Source organism: Condylostylus longicornis, unplaced genomic scaffold (assembly GCF_029603195.1).
Source record: "Condylostylus longicornis isolate FDR11 unplaced genomic scaffold, ASM2960319v2 ptg000028l, whole genome shotgun sequence".
In the NCBI taxonomy this organism is placed as follows: Eukaryota; Metazoa; Arthropoda; class Insecta; order Diptera; family Dolichopodidae; genus Condylostylus; species Condylostylus longicornis.
In genome coordinates this window covers 6,890,533-6,907,221 of record NW_026577997.1, presented here as the reverse complement: position 1 = coordinate 6,907,221, position 16,689 = coordinate 6,890,533, and the positions used below count along the sequence as shown (strand labels likewise).

At 21.6% G+C, this 16,689-nt stretch overlaps 1 protein-coding gene across 2 annotated transcripts; it reads left to right on the top strand.

Annotated features, from left to right (window-relative positions):
* Positions 1-1,353: 1,353 nt before the first annotated feature.
* Positions 1,354-16,459, top strand: LOC129607761 (uncharacterized). Of its 2 annotated transcripts, none has more exons than XM_055518934.1 (3): positions 1,354-1,641; positions 7,681-7,870; positions 16,334-16,459. In XM_055518934.1, the coding sequence occupies exons 1-3, from the start codon at positions 1,494-1,496 to the stop codon at positions 16,407-16,409; spliced, it is 414 nt and encodes a 137-aa protein (XP_055374909.1). In that variant the 5' UTR covers positions 1,354-1,493; the 3' UTR covers positions 16,410-16,459. The 2 variants fall into 2 exon arrangements, with proteins under 2 accessions (XP_055374909.1, XP_055374908.1); XM_055518933.1 differs by having other exon boundaries at positions 1,354-1,662.
* Positions 16,460-16,689: the final 230 nt, after the last annotated feature.

Below are 16,689 nucleotides of genomic sequence, written 5' to 3'. Positions count from 1 at the left end.
TATATTCTCGTTTTCATTCACATACTATTACAAGAAAACACTTAACAGAGCATTTCTTGTTTTTGTTTATCGTTTTTTTTTTCTCTTTTTCTCTTTTCTTTCTTTTTTAGATTGTTGTTGTAAATTGATTTTCAATCTTTAATGTTTTCATAAATATTTTTTCTTCTTATATTTCTCTTTTTTTTCAATTTTTCTTCTCTGTTATTTTACTTTTTATTATTATAATTTATACAAACTTTTTATAAAATTGCAATAGCCTCTATGGTATACGTAAGTGATGAAATGCACTTAAATATAAAAATATACGATATATATATGTATATAATTTTTTTTTTGAATATTCACTCTTAGTTTATTGTTAACTACTGAATGTGATGATTGTATATACAATATTGTGAGTGGGTGCAAAACAAAAATAATAATAAAAAGGAGAAAAAGGAATGTAATGAAAATAAGTGAAGATAGAATTAATTTTTTCTGTTAATTAGGGCTGTAAATGTTAAAAGAACTTTGTACATTTTGTTAATTATAACATATTTGTAATAGCCTGTATAGCAATTTAATTAAATTTTGTGTGACAATTTTAATAAGAAGTGTAATCAGTAAATTTCAATAAGTGAGAATAATATAAAAGAATTTTTGAATATAATAAAATATTAAAAGTTATTTACGATATATGAAAACTTTGAGGGCCATACCTCCATACAAATATACGATATGAAAGAAATTTGTATTATAGTGTAATATATACATAGTAAAAGTCATATAAACATTTAATTTAAAAAATTCTTAAGAGGTAATCGACAAGGATATTTTTTATAGTGTTAACGTATATATTTGGATTATTACGTTATACACAATTAAAATCAAAAGAAAGTTACGTTAATAAATAACAAAAAAAAAACTTGAAAAAAAATAATAATTGGGAGATAAATTTTAATTTAGTTGAAAGCTATCTATTGCATATTATATAAAAAAATTAATGATTTTTTAATTGATATACAATTTTATGACCGTATATTAGACATATAAGTAGTATTTCAGTAAATCTCTTTATATATAATAATTAATTATATGTTCCTATATATACATTGTGTATTACTAGTTATATTAATCAAAATAAAATGAATAAACAAAATTTTAGTGGCAAAGAAATCATGTAATCTTTTATTGATTTATTATACATTGTATAACAGTTTAAATTATAATGAAAAATTTCAATTACTATTCGTATTTTATAAGAATTTATGAAAAATTTATATATTAAATATTAATGTTAAAATAATAAAATTAATTATTATTAGAACTGTTATATGCAAGTAGTTGAATACTACTATTGCAAGTGGTTAATTACTAGCTAAAATTTAAAGATATATATAACAATATAACATTGTTCAATAATAATATAATAACATTACTGTATAATAAATTAAAATTTTAAACAATAATAATAACTATTATAACAGTAAAACTTACAAATTAAAAAAAAAGAAATGGATCATTTAAGTGTTAATCGAAATTCACCATCACCAACGTCATCACTTGAAAGTATGGGTAGCAGTAATAGTTTAACTGGTGTATACGTTTATAGATCAAGATCATTTAATTTTAGAAGAAAAAAAAAACATCATTCATCTTCAGGTGAAAAAAAAATTTTATGTGGTGAGAGTAAGTTTTATGTCCTCTCTATAACATGGGTAACTAATACTGTATAATAATATAAAATTTTATTAACTTGTATATACGTTAATAGTATATGTATGTGCTATAAAATATTGTATATCTATGCTATAATATATGGTAGTTTAATATTATTATGTTGAATATTGTAAATATTTATATTATTTGTATAAGAGAATATTACATATATGTATAAAATATTTATTTTCTATATTGTTATATATATGCGTTTCTGTGATTTATTTTGTAATATATCTGTTATATGTATGTAATGTGCATTATTTCTTATATATTTATTCTAATTCGCGCTATAATGTATTCCAACATATTGTTAGAGAATTAAATAACAAAAATAATGAGAGATTCTAAAACTGTGGTGAAAATTTTTTAAAATTTTAAAAATAATTTCATTATTATAAATAAAATAATACCGGGTTAAATATTTTAATTTAGTGCTTTTATATTATTATACTATTATTAAAATGTTATATTAATTGTGGTGTATTGTAGATATAATGTTATATTTTTAATAAATGTAGTCGTAATGGTGAGAAAATTTTAATTATATTTGGGTTTATTATATTTAATTATATTTCTCTTTTTCTATTTAAGATCATCTCCCAATTAGAACAAAATGTTGAATTACTGAATTCTCATTTTATCAATGCGATCTTTAATATTTATTCAATTATAGTTCTTATTTTTTTTATTTTTTCCCTCTTACTTCTCCATTTTGGCAAAAATTTGAAATTACCATTAGTACCATACCACAAACACTGTCATCTTCTTAATTTCAGTAAAAAGAGATAATAATACTAAATTGAAAAATATTCTCTTCACTTAAAAAGTACTGACTAACGGATCTCAATTTTTTTCACACCAGAGAGATTTTTCACACTCACTTTCCGAGATAATACACTCCCATTGAATAAAAGGGGGAAACTCACCTCTTTGTGGATATATACACAGGAATTTTGAGTTAAATTTGTTTTTATTAAAATATTTACTCACTCACTCTTGCACTCACTCACTCTTTAACAAGTGATTCAATTAAAGGCACTTGGGTGTTGAAATTTATAGAAACAAAACTCTCGTATTATAAAAATTATACAGAAAAAACATATTTTCTTTGATGATAAAAATTAGTATATATATTTGTATAACAGTAAGAAAAAAATTTCCCTATAATACTTCGGATATTTAAACTTTGTTCCTTTTTCTCTTTTTTGATTATTTCTTAAAATTTCATACTTGTGCACAATTTAAAATTTATAAGAGTTTACAAAAGGATCAAATTTAGTTAAAATTAAATTAAAGAAAAACTGTGATATTCTTTTCCTTTTGCTTTAAACATGGTTTTTATAAAATCTTCTAATTATAACAGTTTAGAAATCTAAGTTTTTTTAATATTACACCTACTTATAATGTGTTCTTATAAGGATTTACATAAAAGTAATCTATACTGTTATATCTTGTGTATAAATAATTTTTAATATTTGCTCTAATATAATATGCATGGAATATTATTGTATATTTGTATATGTATGTAAATTATGAAAACATAATTGTGAAATCGGTTTAAAATATAACAACCAAAAAAAAAATAAAACCTTCATAACAGTTTATTGTTATAACAATATTATATATAGAAAGTTAAGTATTGGGTCATATAAAGAATTTTCAATACGGTATAACACAACGAGTTAATATATTAAAAAATTGTTATTTTAATAATTGTTATATTATAGAACAGCTATATTGTCTTCTTGTTCTGTAATATTTTTACATGTGGCTTATATTTTCATATACTGTGATTCTCTTTTCGTGATATTAAAATTTTGTTTTTACTCGTACAATGTCATTTTTTATAATCAAATTATACTCGTATAGGATTTATGTTCACACTTATTGTATTACAGATTTTTAATATCATTTAAACTCTCATGATTTAAAATTTTCATCCATTTATATAGCAAGAATTTAAAGTATAACAGTATGAAATTTTACTGAATTCAATAGGGCGTCGGGATATTTTTTTATTGAATTCAATATGGCGTTGGGAAATTTTTTATTCAATTCAATATGGCGTTGGGAAATTTTTTATTGAATTCTATATGTCGTTGGGAATTATGTGATTCGAGCAAATTTTTGCGTGTATAACTAATTTTTTCCAATTTGTGCCAGAGTAGTGATCGTTGGCAATTCCGTCAGTTTCTTTATATACTTCAAGAAATTCAAATATTTTAATTGAGCGTGTCTCAGTTAAAAATAAGACGTCAAATACCGAAAAAAAATTTTTCTAAAATTCTTTTAGAAAAATATAATTTAAATGTAAATTTTTATGTTTTTTTTTTTTTTGAAGACCTTATTAAATTATTTTTTTTTTGCACTCAAATTGTACCACACACCACGCGCATTTTTGACCTTCACATTTTTAAGAAATGAATATTTTATAAATTGAAATCTTTATAATTTATAATATGAAAGAAGACATAAAGAGGGAATTACCTTGGGGAATTAATTACCCTAAAACAAAATGAATTACAAAATTGAGAATTTTCAAAGTACACAAAATTAAAATTATTTTTTAATTTAATTTAAAGTGGTTTTTTCTTTTTGTTTCGAAATCAATAAAAATTTTTTTACATCATTATAAAAAATGTAGAGTAGAAAAAATTTTTTTTTTGGCAATATGACAATAATTTTTTTGTTCCTATATAAATTTGAAATAGTATTGTCCACCCCCTTATAACAAAATCGTATATATCTTGATCTATACAAACTATTGATTTTTACGATATAAAATCTTACTAAACAAATTGTTTTTTATTTATATATACAATTTAAAACAACTTAAAATTTTTATGATTTTTGTATTAAATTAAAAAAGAAAAATACAAAATAAAATAGTGACCTTAAATGTTTGTGTTACGACAATAAGAATTTTATATAGTGTTACATAGAATACACGAATTATAAGTGGGAAATTTATACCATCTTAGGTACATTATCTTGTTATATATTATGGTACTTATCAGAAAAAATTTATTAAGAGCAAAAATATAGAAAAGAGTTCTACTCAATGTTGCCAACTCTTTCTCGCTCAATTTACTACACTTAGTTAAAAATATCCCATTTTGTCCCTTTCCAAATCCTATTTTTTCCTGTATTTTTTACATTTAGGAAGTTTTTTACTTATACACATTCATTTAGCACTATACTTAAATGAAAACCGTATTTATTAACTTGACAAAATAAAAATGGTACTTTCTTAAGTTTATTAATACTATATGAGTTTAAGACCTTCAAAATAAATAGTAGGAGTCTTTATTTTTGATCAAGTGTCACTAATAAAAAAAATTAATTAAAATAAGTAAAATAAAGAAAATATGATTTCAACTGAATTTCCCTTAAAATGGAAAATTTCCCACGATTTGGCAACACTGGTTCTATTTACATAAATAATCTAATCCGAACTAAGTGCTTTACTCTCACAAAACTTAAGAAATTTTGCTAAAAATAATAAAATATTAAAAAAATTTAATTATGTAATAAAAATTAAAATTGAAAAAATCCCATTTTTTTCTGGAAATATGTAAAAATGTCGCTTAATTTTCTTCTTTCTAACCTATTAATAATTGAATAAAAATGTTTGAAACCTCTAGACATTTATTCTATACTTTATTGAAAAAAATAAAGAAAAATTTTATTCCAATTTCGATTAGTGTGTATTTAAGACAGAGGATTAACGACAAAAAACAAAATACTAAAGAACGGATTTTACTTTTAATCATGGTGTAAAATAAACAAAAAGGAAAAACATTAGATTTGCATACATTTAGGGATTATCCGTATATAAGAACATATTTATATTTTTTGTTTTTTTAAATAAAATTAAAACAAGAAAATTAAAAAAGTAAAATTAATTAAATTTTTGTTTGGGCTGCGGAAAATTTACTCTCCGTTTGTAATGCTAAAATACACTGATTGAAAATATGTAAATTAACACCAATATACCTTAGATGCCTTCTTGTTCATGCAAGTTTGGCAACAAAATTTTGGCATATCATGTAATATCATGTAATAATAGAAAATATTAGAACCAAATTACATGTGATTAAGACAGTTGTTCATAAAGCTATCACAAAAATTTTAATAAAACTCACACGAATGATTATTGCATGGTGGAACGTGTAATTGAATGTTCGTGAAATTTTCCATTTCTCAACAAATTATATTTTATAAAAATTCGTATATACCCTTAGACTCTACTCTTATGTATGTCAAACATCATTAACGAATTTCGTTCGATTTAGTGCACATTTAATGTCATTTAACCTTTATAATATTTTATTGGATGTGTTAAAGTCCATTGAAAAATATTATGCTCTCTTTCTCATCAATTCTCACTAAAAGAGAAAAATAAATGGTACACCATTTTGAATATTAAATTCTCGCAAAGTATCAATTTTAAATTAGAACAAATTCATTAAAAATGTTTAATATATATGATTCTTAATGTAAGAGCATTCTCTGAGAATTTTAATGAGAGTTATGAAAAATATACGATCTTATAGTATAGTCTACCTATATTGGATGTAACATATAGCACACATGTTAAATATTGTTTACATTTCAACTTAATTGAAATTTTAAATTTAGTATAACAGTTTAATTATTGTTATACAGTAACTGTTATATTAAAGTAAAATATTTATATACTTAATTTAATTTATTATTAATTTGATATGAAAAAGCAGTGAAGAGAATTTTTATAGAATTTCATTCAAAAATTATTTTAAAAAATTTTAACTTATTACAAGCCATTTATAAGCAGGTTATTTATGAGTTCGGTTACCTTCTTACTAACTCTTCAGAATTGCAATAATGTCCCATATTTCTAAATAATTGAAAAACTAAATTTTATGAGCTCAATTGTGAGTTTATGCTTATATTGAACTTACATGAAACAAGGGCAAATTTTTTCTCCCAAGTATGTTTGTATATAAAAAAAAAATGTTATATTATTGCATAATTCTATCAAAGACACCTATAATTCTAAATATCTATAGTATGCCTACGTCATTCGAAATAATATGAAAATTTTCTATTGTCATACGATTTTGTTTTTTTTTTTTTGTTTTGAAAAACAATGCGCATTTTCCATATTTAAGTGTTTTGTTGTTTTGTATTTCATTTCCGGAAAAATTATCAATTGGACACAGAAACAAGTCAATATTTTGTAAGAAAACAAGAATTTTAAGTAGTCCATCTAGATACATGAAAATTATTTTGAAGTCAAAGTTTAAATTATGTTGCTAGATCATCATAAATGGTAAAAAAAAAAATCATTAACTTTATGTTGAATTGACCTTTCCAATCTCTTTCCCTTTTCTGTTTCATTTGTACCTACAATATAAATGAACACTCTATGTAGCTATGCATGTATAATTTTATTATTATTTTTAAATATTTTTAAGCCTATTAGAAAATATTAAAAGAAAAATTCATAATTAGCTAGCCTAACTATTTCTTTTCACTCATTTTTTCATTATTTTTAAATTTTAAAATTGTCATAGTTTTGGCATTTCCTTTGTAAATAAATTAAAAATTGTTTTAAATAAATTTTAAAATTGTGTTAAGAAAATTTGTGATTTAATAATTTTTTTTATAAAAAAATTCAATTAAAATAATAACTAGCTAGCCTAACTCTAATAATTTAAAGAATTTTTCGCCTAATAATATGCAATTTTTTGTAAATATAAATTGGATTTCTTGGAAAAATTTTAAAACAAAAAAGAAAAAAACTTAAAAAATTAATTTTTTAAATTTTTTGGTTTTTTGGTAAATTAATAAAAAAAACAAATTTTAATGGGAAATTTTGCATGTAATTGTCTTAATCGTTTCAAGGATCTATGTAATGGAATTTTTTTTTTTTATAAGAAAATTTCATATTTATTGTATTTATAATTACATTCTCTTTTATTTTTATTATTTTAGTTACACTACCACATCAAAGTAATGAAATTGATTTTGAAGAGCCACCATATTTAACAAGTCATATTAAAAGTACAAGACCAAGATGTAATACAGATCCATCAAAATTTAAAAATCCAAGATCAGGTGTTCTTGATAAATTAGTTAAACATACAATACATATGAAATCAAGTCCAATAGCAATTGCTGTAAGGTAAGTCTTATAAAAAAAATTTTTTTTTAATATTAATAAACTGCCTTATGCTTTAAATATAGTGTGACTTTTTTAAGGATAATTTGTGCCTAACATAAAAAAAATTTACTTAATTTTTTCTGGAATTTTTTAGGTTATTTTTTGAATGTCTTTGAATTATTTAGAAAGGGAGGGGATTGTAGATTGCAAAGAAAATCGAACAGTGCACCGCGAACTTGATAGATCTATTGTGCCACCCAACTAGGTGTTGGACAAAACCTTACAATACCCCGTCGAGACCTACCATTCTGATGAATTCGAGCAACTTTGAAGGCTTGACAGAACGCAGGTCCGCCGGAGGCAGAGACATATTGTACAATATTAGTTACAAATGAATTACGAAATAAATCCAGTTTGAAAAATTTGATAAATTTGAAAAAAATTTCGTGCATTATTCACCTTGAATTTCCTTATAAAAATATGAAGTGATTTTAATATTTAAAATAGCTATTTTCGGGTTGAAGTCAATTTTATGACATTTATATTTCCCCCAATTCAAAAATTATTTTAAAACAAGTTTTTACATTATGAAAGTATCCTTGGTTAGCAGTAAATTAAAAGACTGTAATTTTATTAAACTTTTCTTTGAAAGTTCTTTGATAACTTTCTTAAGACTAACTTAATTATTATAAATGAAATATTGAGAGAAATGCTACTATGTGATGAATATGGTATTGTACCGTTAGAAAGCAAGCCAAGTTCCAAATTTTCTGATAATCGTACTCCACAAACATAGTCTAGACAAAATATTTTTACATTACGAAACAGAAACTACTTAATTTTCTTTTAAAAGACTACCACAATTATTTTGGTCCATATCCAAAATTTTCAATTCCAAAACTTGTTAATTTCCCATTTGGTACTACTTAAATTTCCCTCATTTTCTAACCATTTATAATTAATTATGAGAATTCCGCTACCAATATTCCTAGCGCTACCGTAATAAACTGATTTTTCCTGTGAAAATTTTAACAAATCAAAATTACGTTCTTATTAAATTCTAAATTTTCAAAGATTCTATTAATTTTAACTGGAATAAATTTTAAATAGAAATTATTTAATTTTTTTAACAACGCAATTCTTCACTCTTAAAAATTGAAAAACAAACATTTTTAATTTATTCAATTTTCAGTTTAATCTTTATTAGGTTTTGTTTATTTCTAAGGACAAGGAGAAAACAAACAACAAAAAAAAAAGAAGAAGAGAAAAAAAAAAAAAATTCAGTGAACTTGAAAAATAATTCTAAAATAATCTTAAGGATCATTATAAGGATTCTATTCCAACATGAAATTCCCATCTCGTATATTTTTAATGTATTCTTTTCAGGTATATACACACATTTATATACATATATATATATATGCAAATAAATGTGTATATATACAAAAATTTAATAATGCATTATTTAAAAAAAAAATATCTGTCAGGCAAGAAAAGAATAATTTTAACCACTGGAGACTTTCCGATTATAAAATATTCAACACATCATTTAAAAATACATTCATCATGAAATATAATAAGTGCATATACATATATACTTAGAAATTTATATATAAAAATATATACAACTATGTAGAAAAATTAAATTGTAAGTTTACCGGCTACTTGTGAACAACAAAATATTTCTCATATTTTATATTGTATATGCGGCCGATGTACCCTACAAATATTACAATTTACTATACATGGACACATACAAATGCTTTGTATTCGAAATTATTTCAAAAAGGATAATATAAGGATAAAGTAGGATGCTGTTTTCTTTTCTATAATTTTTTTTTTGCGCATCATTTATAAATTTTTTTTCTAAAATATTCTAGAACAAATAATTATGAATTAAAATTATTTGTAGATAAAAAAAATATTTTTATATATATTTTAGAATTCTAATATTTTCCACATATTTAAATGAAAATGAAAATCTATATACGTATGTATATGTGTATATAATGAAAATATTATGAAAAATAGTGAATGAAAATGAAAATTTTTGTCATTGTATAGGATTTTTGTTTCAAAAGGGGGTACATTGTCGCGCATTTCGTTTTCATAATATAAGACTATTATCCTTTCCATATTATAAAAGAAGAGGAGAATATTATCCTTTTTCTTTTGTAAGAAAAGAAATTAATGTTGTGTATATGTATTCTATACACACACACACACTTTATATCCCATGAATATTTGAATTTTGTAAATTATTTGTAAAAATAAATGTTGATAAATATTTTTTTATTGTAAAAATATAAAAGGGAACATGCGCTCTTTTTCTCGTTATAAATGTGTGAGTGCATTCATGAATGTAGTACACAATTATAATAAGGATTTCATTGCGATTATTAGGAGAGTAAGGAATACATTTAAAATATTTGATGGAAGAGAGAGAAAAAAAAAATAACTTTATTCTCTCTATTATGAATTTATTAATTTAATAAATAAGTATGCTCTTGCGTGCATGTGTTTGTGAATAAGGATGCCAGTATGTTTTGTATTTGTTGCTTAATTTTTTAGTAGCCATAATATTTTACTTATGAAATTTTTGAATTAAAATTTCAAATTTAATTTTAATTTTATTCTTGAAAATTAAAATAAATTTTTTGAATATACCTTCAGTTTGCATCTCTTATCCTCTCTTATTGCATCAGTTCTGTATTTAGTTTACATTTAAATTTCAAAATTTTATTAATTGAATTTCAAAATTCGTATAACTATATTTTAGAGCTTAGTAACTCATATTTGATTTTGCGATGACAAAACTCAATTGTCAATAAAAACTATTCTTGAACTAACAGTAATTATCTAATTAGGTAATTGCAATTAAATCTATATAATTAATAAATTCCCTTATTTGCTTAAAATCTGTTGGATAAAATAGAAGCTTTTGGAAATTGTTGTAGTCCTTTAAGATTTAAAATTGTTGGACTATCCCTTGTATATTCCTTTTTGGAAAGTCATGCGCATTAAATTCAATTGAATTATAATGAAAATATTTAAATATTACAAGAGTATTATAATTTATACCTTCAGATTTGAATGTAATTTCAAAAATCTAAACTAGGGAAATATTTTTGCCGTATAAGAAATTTTGATATAAAGGATATCAGTTTTATATCTTTATTTAATAGATTTATATCAATATTAAGTTAGAGGGAATAAAATAAAAAATATTGCATATTTTTACGGCCAATTGTAATTCTTAATTGACGAAAGAAATTATGAAAGAATTTCGTTAAGAAATTTATAGTTCGTTTATTACAATAAAAATACTGAAATAAAATTCTCAGAATCTTAAATATTCTTAATAATAAATTCATGGCAACTCTTAAAATCTACAAGATTTTAAAATATTTTTCGATTTAAAATAAATTTCATGATCATTCACAATTTTTTTTGGAAAAAAAATTTTTCTTTCAAATATTTATTTTTGTTAATAAAATTCATAGGGTATGAATGCAAGAATTTGAAAATTATAATTCAATCCCTTTAGTCTCTTCATTTCCCATTATGAAGGGAAAATTTATATTTTGTTCTCAGTATATATACGTGTTTACGTATTATTAATACATTAACAAAATTCATTTATTTAGCCTGGAAATTTCCATATTTTTATTTTGTTATTCTCTTTGTTTTCTCAAAGGATTCTCAAATACTATTATAAAAATAGTTTATAAATATGAGACTACTATTGAAATCTTATTAAACACATTGATAAAAATCGAAAAAAAATTCTCTCTTAAATAATTATGTTTAAAATTATCCTTATTCTTTGGTCCTTAACCAGAAGCGTATGTATATATGAATTTTTTAAAGAATATTCAACAAAACCGAAATTTTATTCATAATATATTTTATGTATTCAGAAATTCGAACAAACACCACACCAAATTCCACTAACACTACGTACAATATTTGAAAAAAATTTTTTATAAAAAAAATCTCATAATATTTTTTTGCACAGTCAAATTCAGTTGTGTAACAAGAGTTTTGCTGACAAAGGCGACAAATAAGAAAAAAATATAATAATAATTTTTTTGCATAAAATTTTCAATGGAAATCATTTTTCATAATTATTTGAAAAAGAAAATTATTTAAAATTTAAGAAAAAAATTTTTTAAAAATAAATTAATTGGTATTTGAAATTTTAAATCCGGTGTTCGGAAAATTTTTACAAGGAAAAAAAATGCTGATATGAAAAATGTGTATTAGTGGAAAATAAAATTTTCACAAGTATCTTATTATAGATACTTAAAAAAATTTATTAATAAAAGTGTTACAAAAAAAAAAAAAATACTACTTAAAAAATTTAAATTTTGAACAGAATTTGAAGGGATTCTTGATGACAAGTTTTAAAAAACTTTAATGTTCAAGGTAGCTATAAAAAAATTTCATTTTTTAATAATAAAAATTCAGAGCTTAATACTTAAAAATCATAAGATTCAATAAAATCATAAGATTTTCTAATGTTGGCGAATGAATTATAAATTTTATTATAGTAAATTTAATTTAGTAATTAAAAATTTTTTACAATATTTTCAATTTAATTTTGAAATTTTTCGAATAGAAAGAAAATTGAAATATATTTTCATTTTAAATAGAGAAATATTTTTTTGTATTTCTTTCCCATCTTATATTGAAAAATTGGAAAATTCAATAAAATTATCCTTATAATTATTAATTCAAATATACACACAAAATATACTTGTATTAATATTATTATTTTTAATTTTCGTATTGTACTCTTTTAATGTATGTAAGTTTATATCTAAATAATGTACTTGTATTGGAAACAAAGTGTTTCATTTTAAAAAAAAATTTTTAATGTTTTCATATAATATTGAAATTATTTTCTTCATAATTTTTTCTTGAATAATTTAGAAATAATTTGAAAAATTTTGGAATTTTGAAAAAAAACATTGAGTTTTCCTAGAGAATATCCTTTCATTTTCCAATTTTATAATGATGGAAACATTTTTGAAATTAAAAATCGTAAAATATAACATTCAAAAAGCTAATAATGCAAGCCTTTAACTAATTCGGAATCCTGAAGAATTTTAATTTTGTTAAAGACTCATTTAATTTAAAAGATAAAGCCTATAAATTGAAATATTGTCTCTTTAAAAATATTAAAATTTTCATTATAATTTCAAAAAATCTCAATACTCAATTAATAATACTGCCTTATATTCATAAACTCATTGTATATCACAATAATTATTATACAACTAATAGCGTAACTTAAATATCACAGGAGTCTTAAAAAATACTGAATTTACATGTTTAAGTTCTTAATGATTTTCACTATTTTTTTTTTTTGCCTAAAATAAATTCTGTAATATTATTTTTAAAATTCAAAGCCTACTAATTTAAATTTATTATATAATATCGTAAAATTAAAATGAAGAAAATGCCATATAATTAAAATCCAAAATTAATTTTTGTAATTAATAATTATGACTACTAATTATAAATTCAACCGAATAGTGCCATAACAATTAGAGTATCAATAATTCTACGAAATTATCAGAGAGTCAATAATTGTACCCAATACGGTATTATAAGGATTTTCAATTACAAAAATCACAAATTAAAAATTATAAAATTTTCTTATAATTAACATCAATTGTCTTGACAATAAATTAATTCAATAATAATGTGAAAATTTCTTATAAAATAATTATTGTAATATTTTATCTCTGATATAATTTTCTCTCATGCAATTGACATACTATTTGAATTGACATTATATTGTTCTTTTAGGCTCTCTTAAGCAGAGCTAATAATACTGTTAACTAACTAATAATACTGTATTAATTAATAATATTGTTAAAAATAATTCTTGATAACTAGCCAGCTATTTATTGTTGAAATGATAATTTTAGTATCAAATACCCCTAAAAGTATGCAATTTTGTTTATTATTGTATATAATTAAATATGATTATTGCCGGCTTTTAAAAAAATTTTTTTTTAATAATTTTTATGTAAAATAAAATTTAATAATTCAAAAATATTTCATTAAATTTTGAGAATATTCACTTCAAATTTTAAGACACTTGGTCCTTTTCTATCAGAACGAAAAAACAACAATAATACTTTCTATAGGTCCATATATTTCAAATACAAATATAAAAATTTTGTATGTATGTATTAGTAAATCTTAAATATATTTTATGCTATTTAGTTTATATACAAATGCTACTATTTACGATAAAAACAAAAAACCAATAGAAAATTTTTAATGAAATTTGTTTCGGCATTTTGTCATATTTTTTTTTTTGATAATTAAATCTAATGAGATGGAAAACTGTATACATGGAGCTCTATTATTGTTATATTTGTAAATATATACTTAATATATTTATTCACACATATATAGACACATATGTGGTCTGTATAACAATAGCAAATAGAAAATTTTAAAAAAAGGATATTTTTTTTTTAATTGTTGAATAAACAGTGTATATGTAAGTAATTTGTATTATTAATATTTAATTAATAGTTAGGAGCAAAATTATAATTGCAAAATTTCACTTAATAAAATTAAAAACTATTATAAAAATAAATATTTTTTCAAAATTTTTCTTAGGGATTGGTTCGTGTTTTCTATTACATTTAAAATATGTGAACAAGAAAATTCTGTTTTTAAATTTCAATTTTGTAACAAGCACCTATAGCGATTGTATAACAATAATTAATGTAGATTTTTCTAACATATTACTTGCTCTCTTTACCCTCTAAATATTCTACATACGTTTTGTGATGTAAGCTGAAAGTTTACATTAAATTTTACTCTTATTTGTTGTACTTTTAATTGGTCTTATTTAGGTGTTGCCTAAAAAACTGTTATAATAGTTGTATGAGAGTGTACGCAATATTATTTATTTAATGCGTTTTGAAAAATTTCTGAAACATTCTTAGAAAACATTAATGTAGTGTCGTGATGAGCTTTGAAAAAGTTTAAATAAATTGTGATGATAAAATCTAATAGTTTTTTTTTTTTTTCTGTTGATTTTGTTATTTTTAAGGGATGGTAAAATTTATATGAAAAGTAAAAATTTTTACCATTTTTCATAATAATAATTTTTTATACACTCTCGTTTTATGTTTTGTTGTTATATGTAGATGAAGGATTACGCGTATTTTTATTAAAAATATGAAAATGACTTCATATATGATAAAAAATGAATGTTGTTTTAGACATTTTGATCATTAATTTTTAGTTGAAGAAAATTTTAATAATAATTAATTGTTTTTTTTTCTTGTTTTTAATTTTCTCTAGTAATTTTTTGGAAATTTACGATATTATGTATGTAATTGGTCATTTATGTGCTATGAAAAATGAAAAATTTTGTAAGATAATTAAAAATTATTATTAAAAAAAAATTTATAATTTTTTAGATGGCTGGAATTTTTTTTGTTGAAGTAAAAATATTTTACGTAAGACAATAAAAATAAATTGCAAATTAGTCATAAAATTGTAGATTATTAAGATAGAACGCATAATATCGGATTATTCAGTTGGAAACTTTCTTGTATTCCAAGTAGGAAAAGTAATATAGAAATTGTAGAGACTCCATATAACACATTCTGTGTTCATATAAATTTTTTTAAAAATTATTTCAAGTATTGAATAATCTACGATTTACTATTAAATTTTAAAAATTTTTCAAATATATTTTCAATTTTCCAAGAGGATTTACCTTATTAAGAAATTTTATTGAGTAATTCTAAATCATAAAGTATTGAGCTGTCAGTGTTGTTATAGTTAAAACGAAAAAATGTCTTACATATTTCATGAACTGAGAGAAAACCTGGAATGGCCTGAGTGTTTTCGAATCAGAAAAATTATTAACAATTATTATTAACAAAAAATGTACCAAAAATCAAAAATTTTCTCTTATATTTCCTAAATGTCAAGTGTATCAGTTTAATTCATTTTAAAGAAAAAATTAATATTTGGCGACAAGTAAAATTCAGCTGCAATTAGTTTTCCATGTTTCTTAGATTATTCACTTAGCAGCACTTGATTTTAGTTCTGGAAATACTGTTGTGGACCTAACATTTCAAAAATACTTATCAGACATTTAAATTGAACTAAAACACACAGTGTTCTTATTAAACTGAATATGATTTGCTAGTAAGAATTTGTTAGTAGAAAATTTGGGGTTGAATTTACAGACATTTTTGTGTTAGAAAATTTAAAATACACAGCGACATATTTAAAAATAAGAAAATATTAATTAAATATAAAATATTAGTAGAAATTAAGCGGGTCTCATTAAAAATTCGTGTCATTCTATTGAAAATTAATTCCACTGTTCAATAATTTTCTAATTAAATAATAAGATTTTCTAATTAAATAATAATTTTTTTCATTCAATCACCTAATTATGTGTGTACATTAACTTTTATATGTTCATTTTAGATCACCTTCACCTGTGACTGAAAATATACAGAATCAGTATTCATTTGATTTTGAGGATGAATCATCAATTGGGTAAGTTTTTTTTTTTATTTATTAATTTTCTATATCGTAAATATTTTACATACGTTCAATATTTATTTTGAATCACATAAAATGTATAGAATTTTCTGGAAAAAAAATTTGAATAAATTTATTCATAAATATTATTAATAAATTTTTATTTATTTACAAAATTAACTAAAAATAAATTTTATTTTATTTTATATTTAATAAAAAATTTTTATATATATAGAATTATAATAATAATATTTTCCATATTATTATACAAATGGTTTATAAAAATATTAACAAAAAAA

Bases quoted from the DNA above. Each gene is read 5' to 3' on its own strand.
- LOC129607761 (XM_055518933.1), top strand. From the start codon at position 1,494: ATGGATCATTTAAGTGTTAATCGAAATTCACCATCACCAACGTCATCA. The intron at 1,663-7,680 runs GTGAGAGTAAGT...TTATTATTTTAG, and splicing joins TGAAAAAAAAATTTTATGTG to TTACACTACCACATCAAAGT. The intron at 7,871-16,333 runs GTAAGTCTTATA...TGTTCATTTTAG, and splicing joins CCAATAGCAATTGCTGTAAG to ATCACCTTCACCTGTGACTG.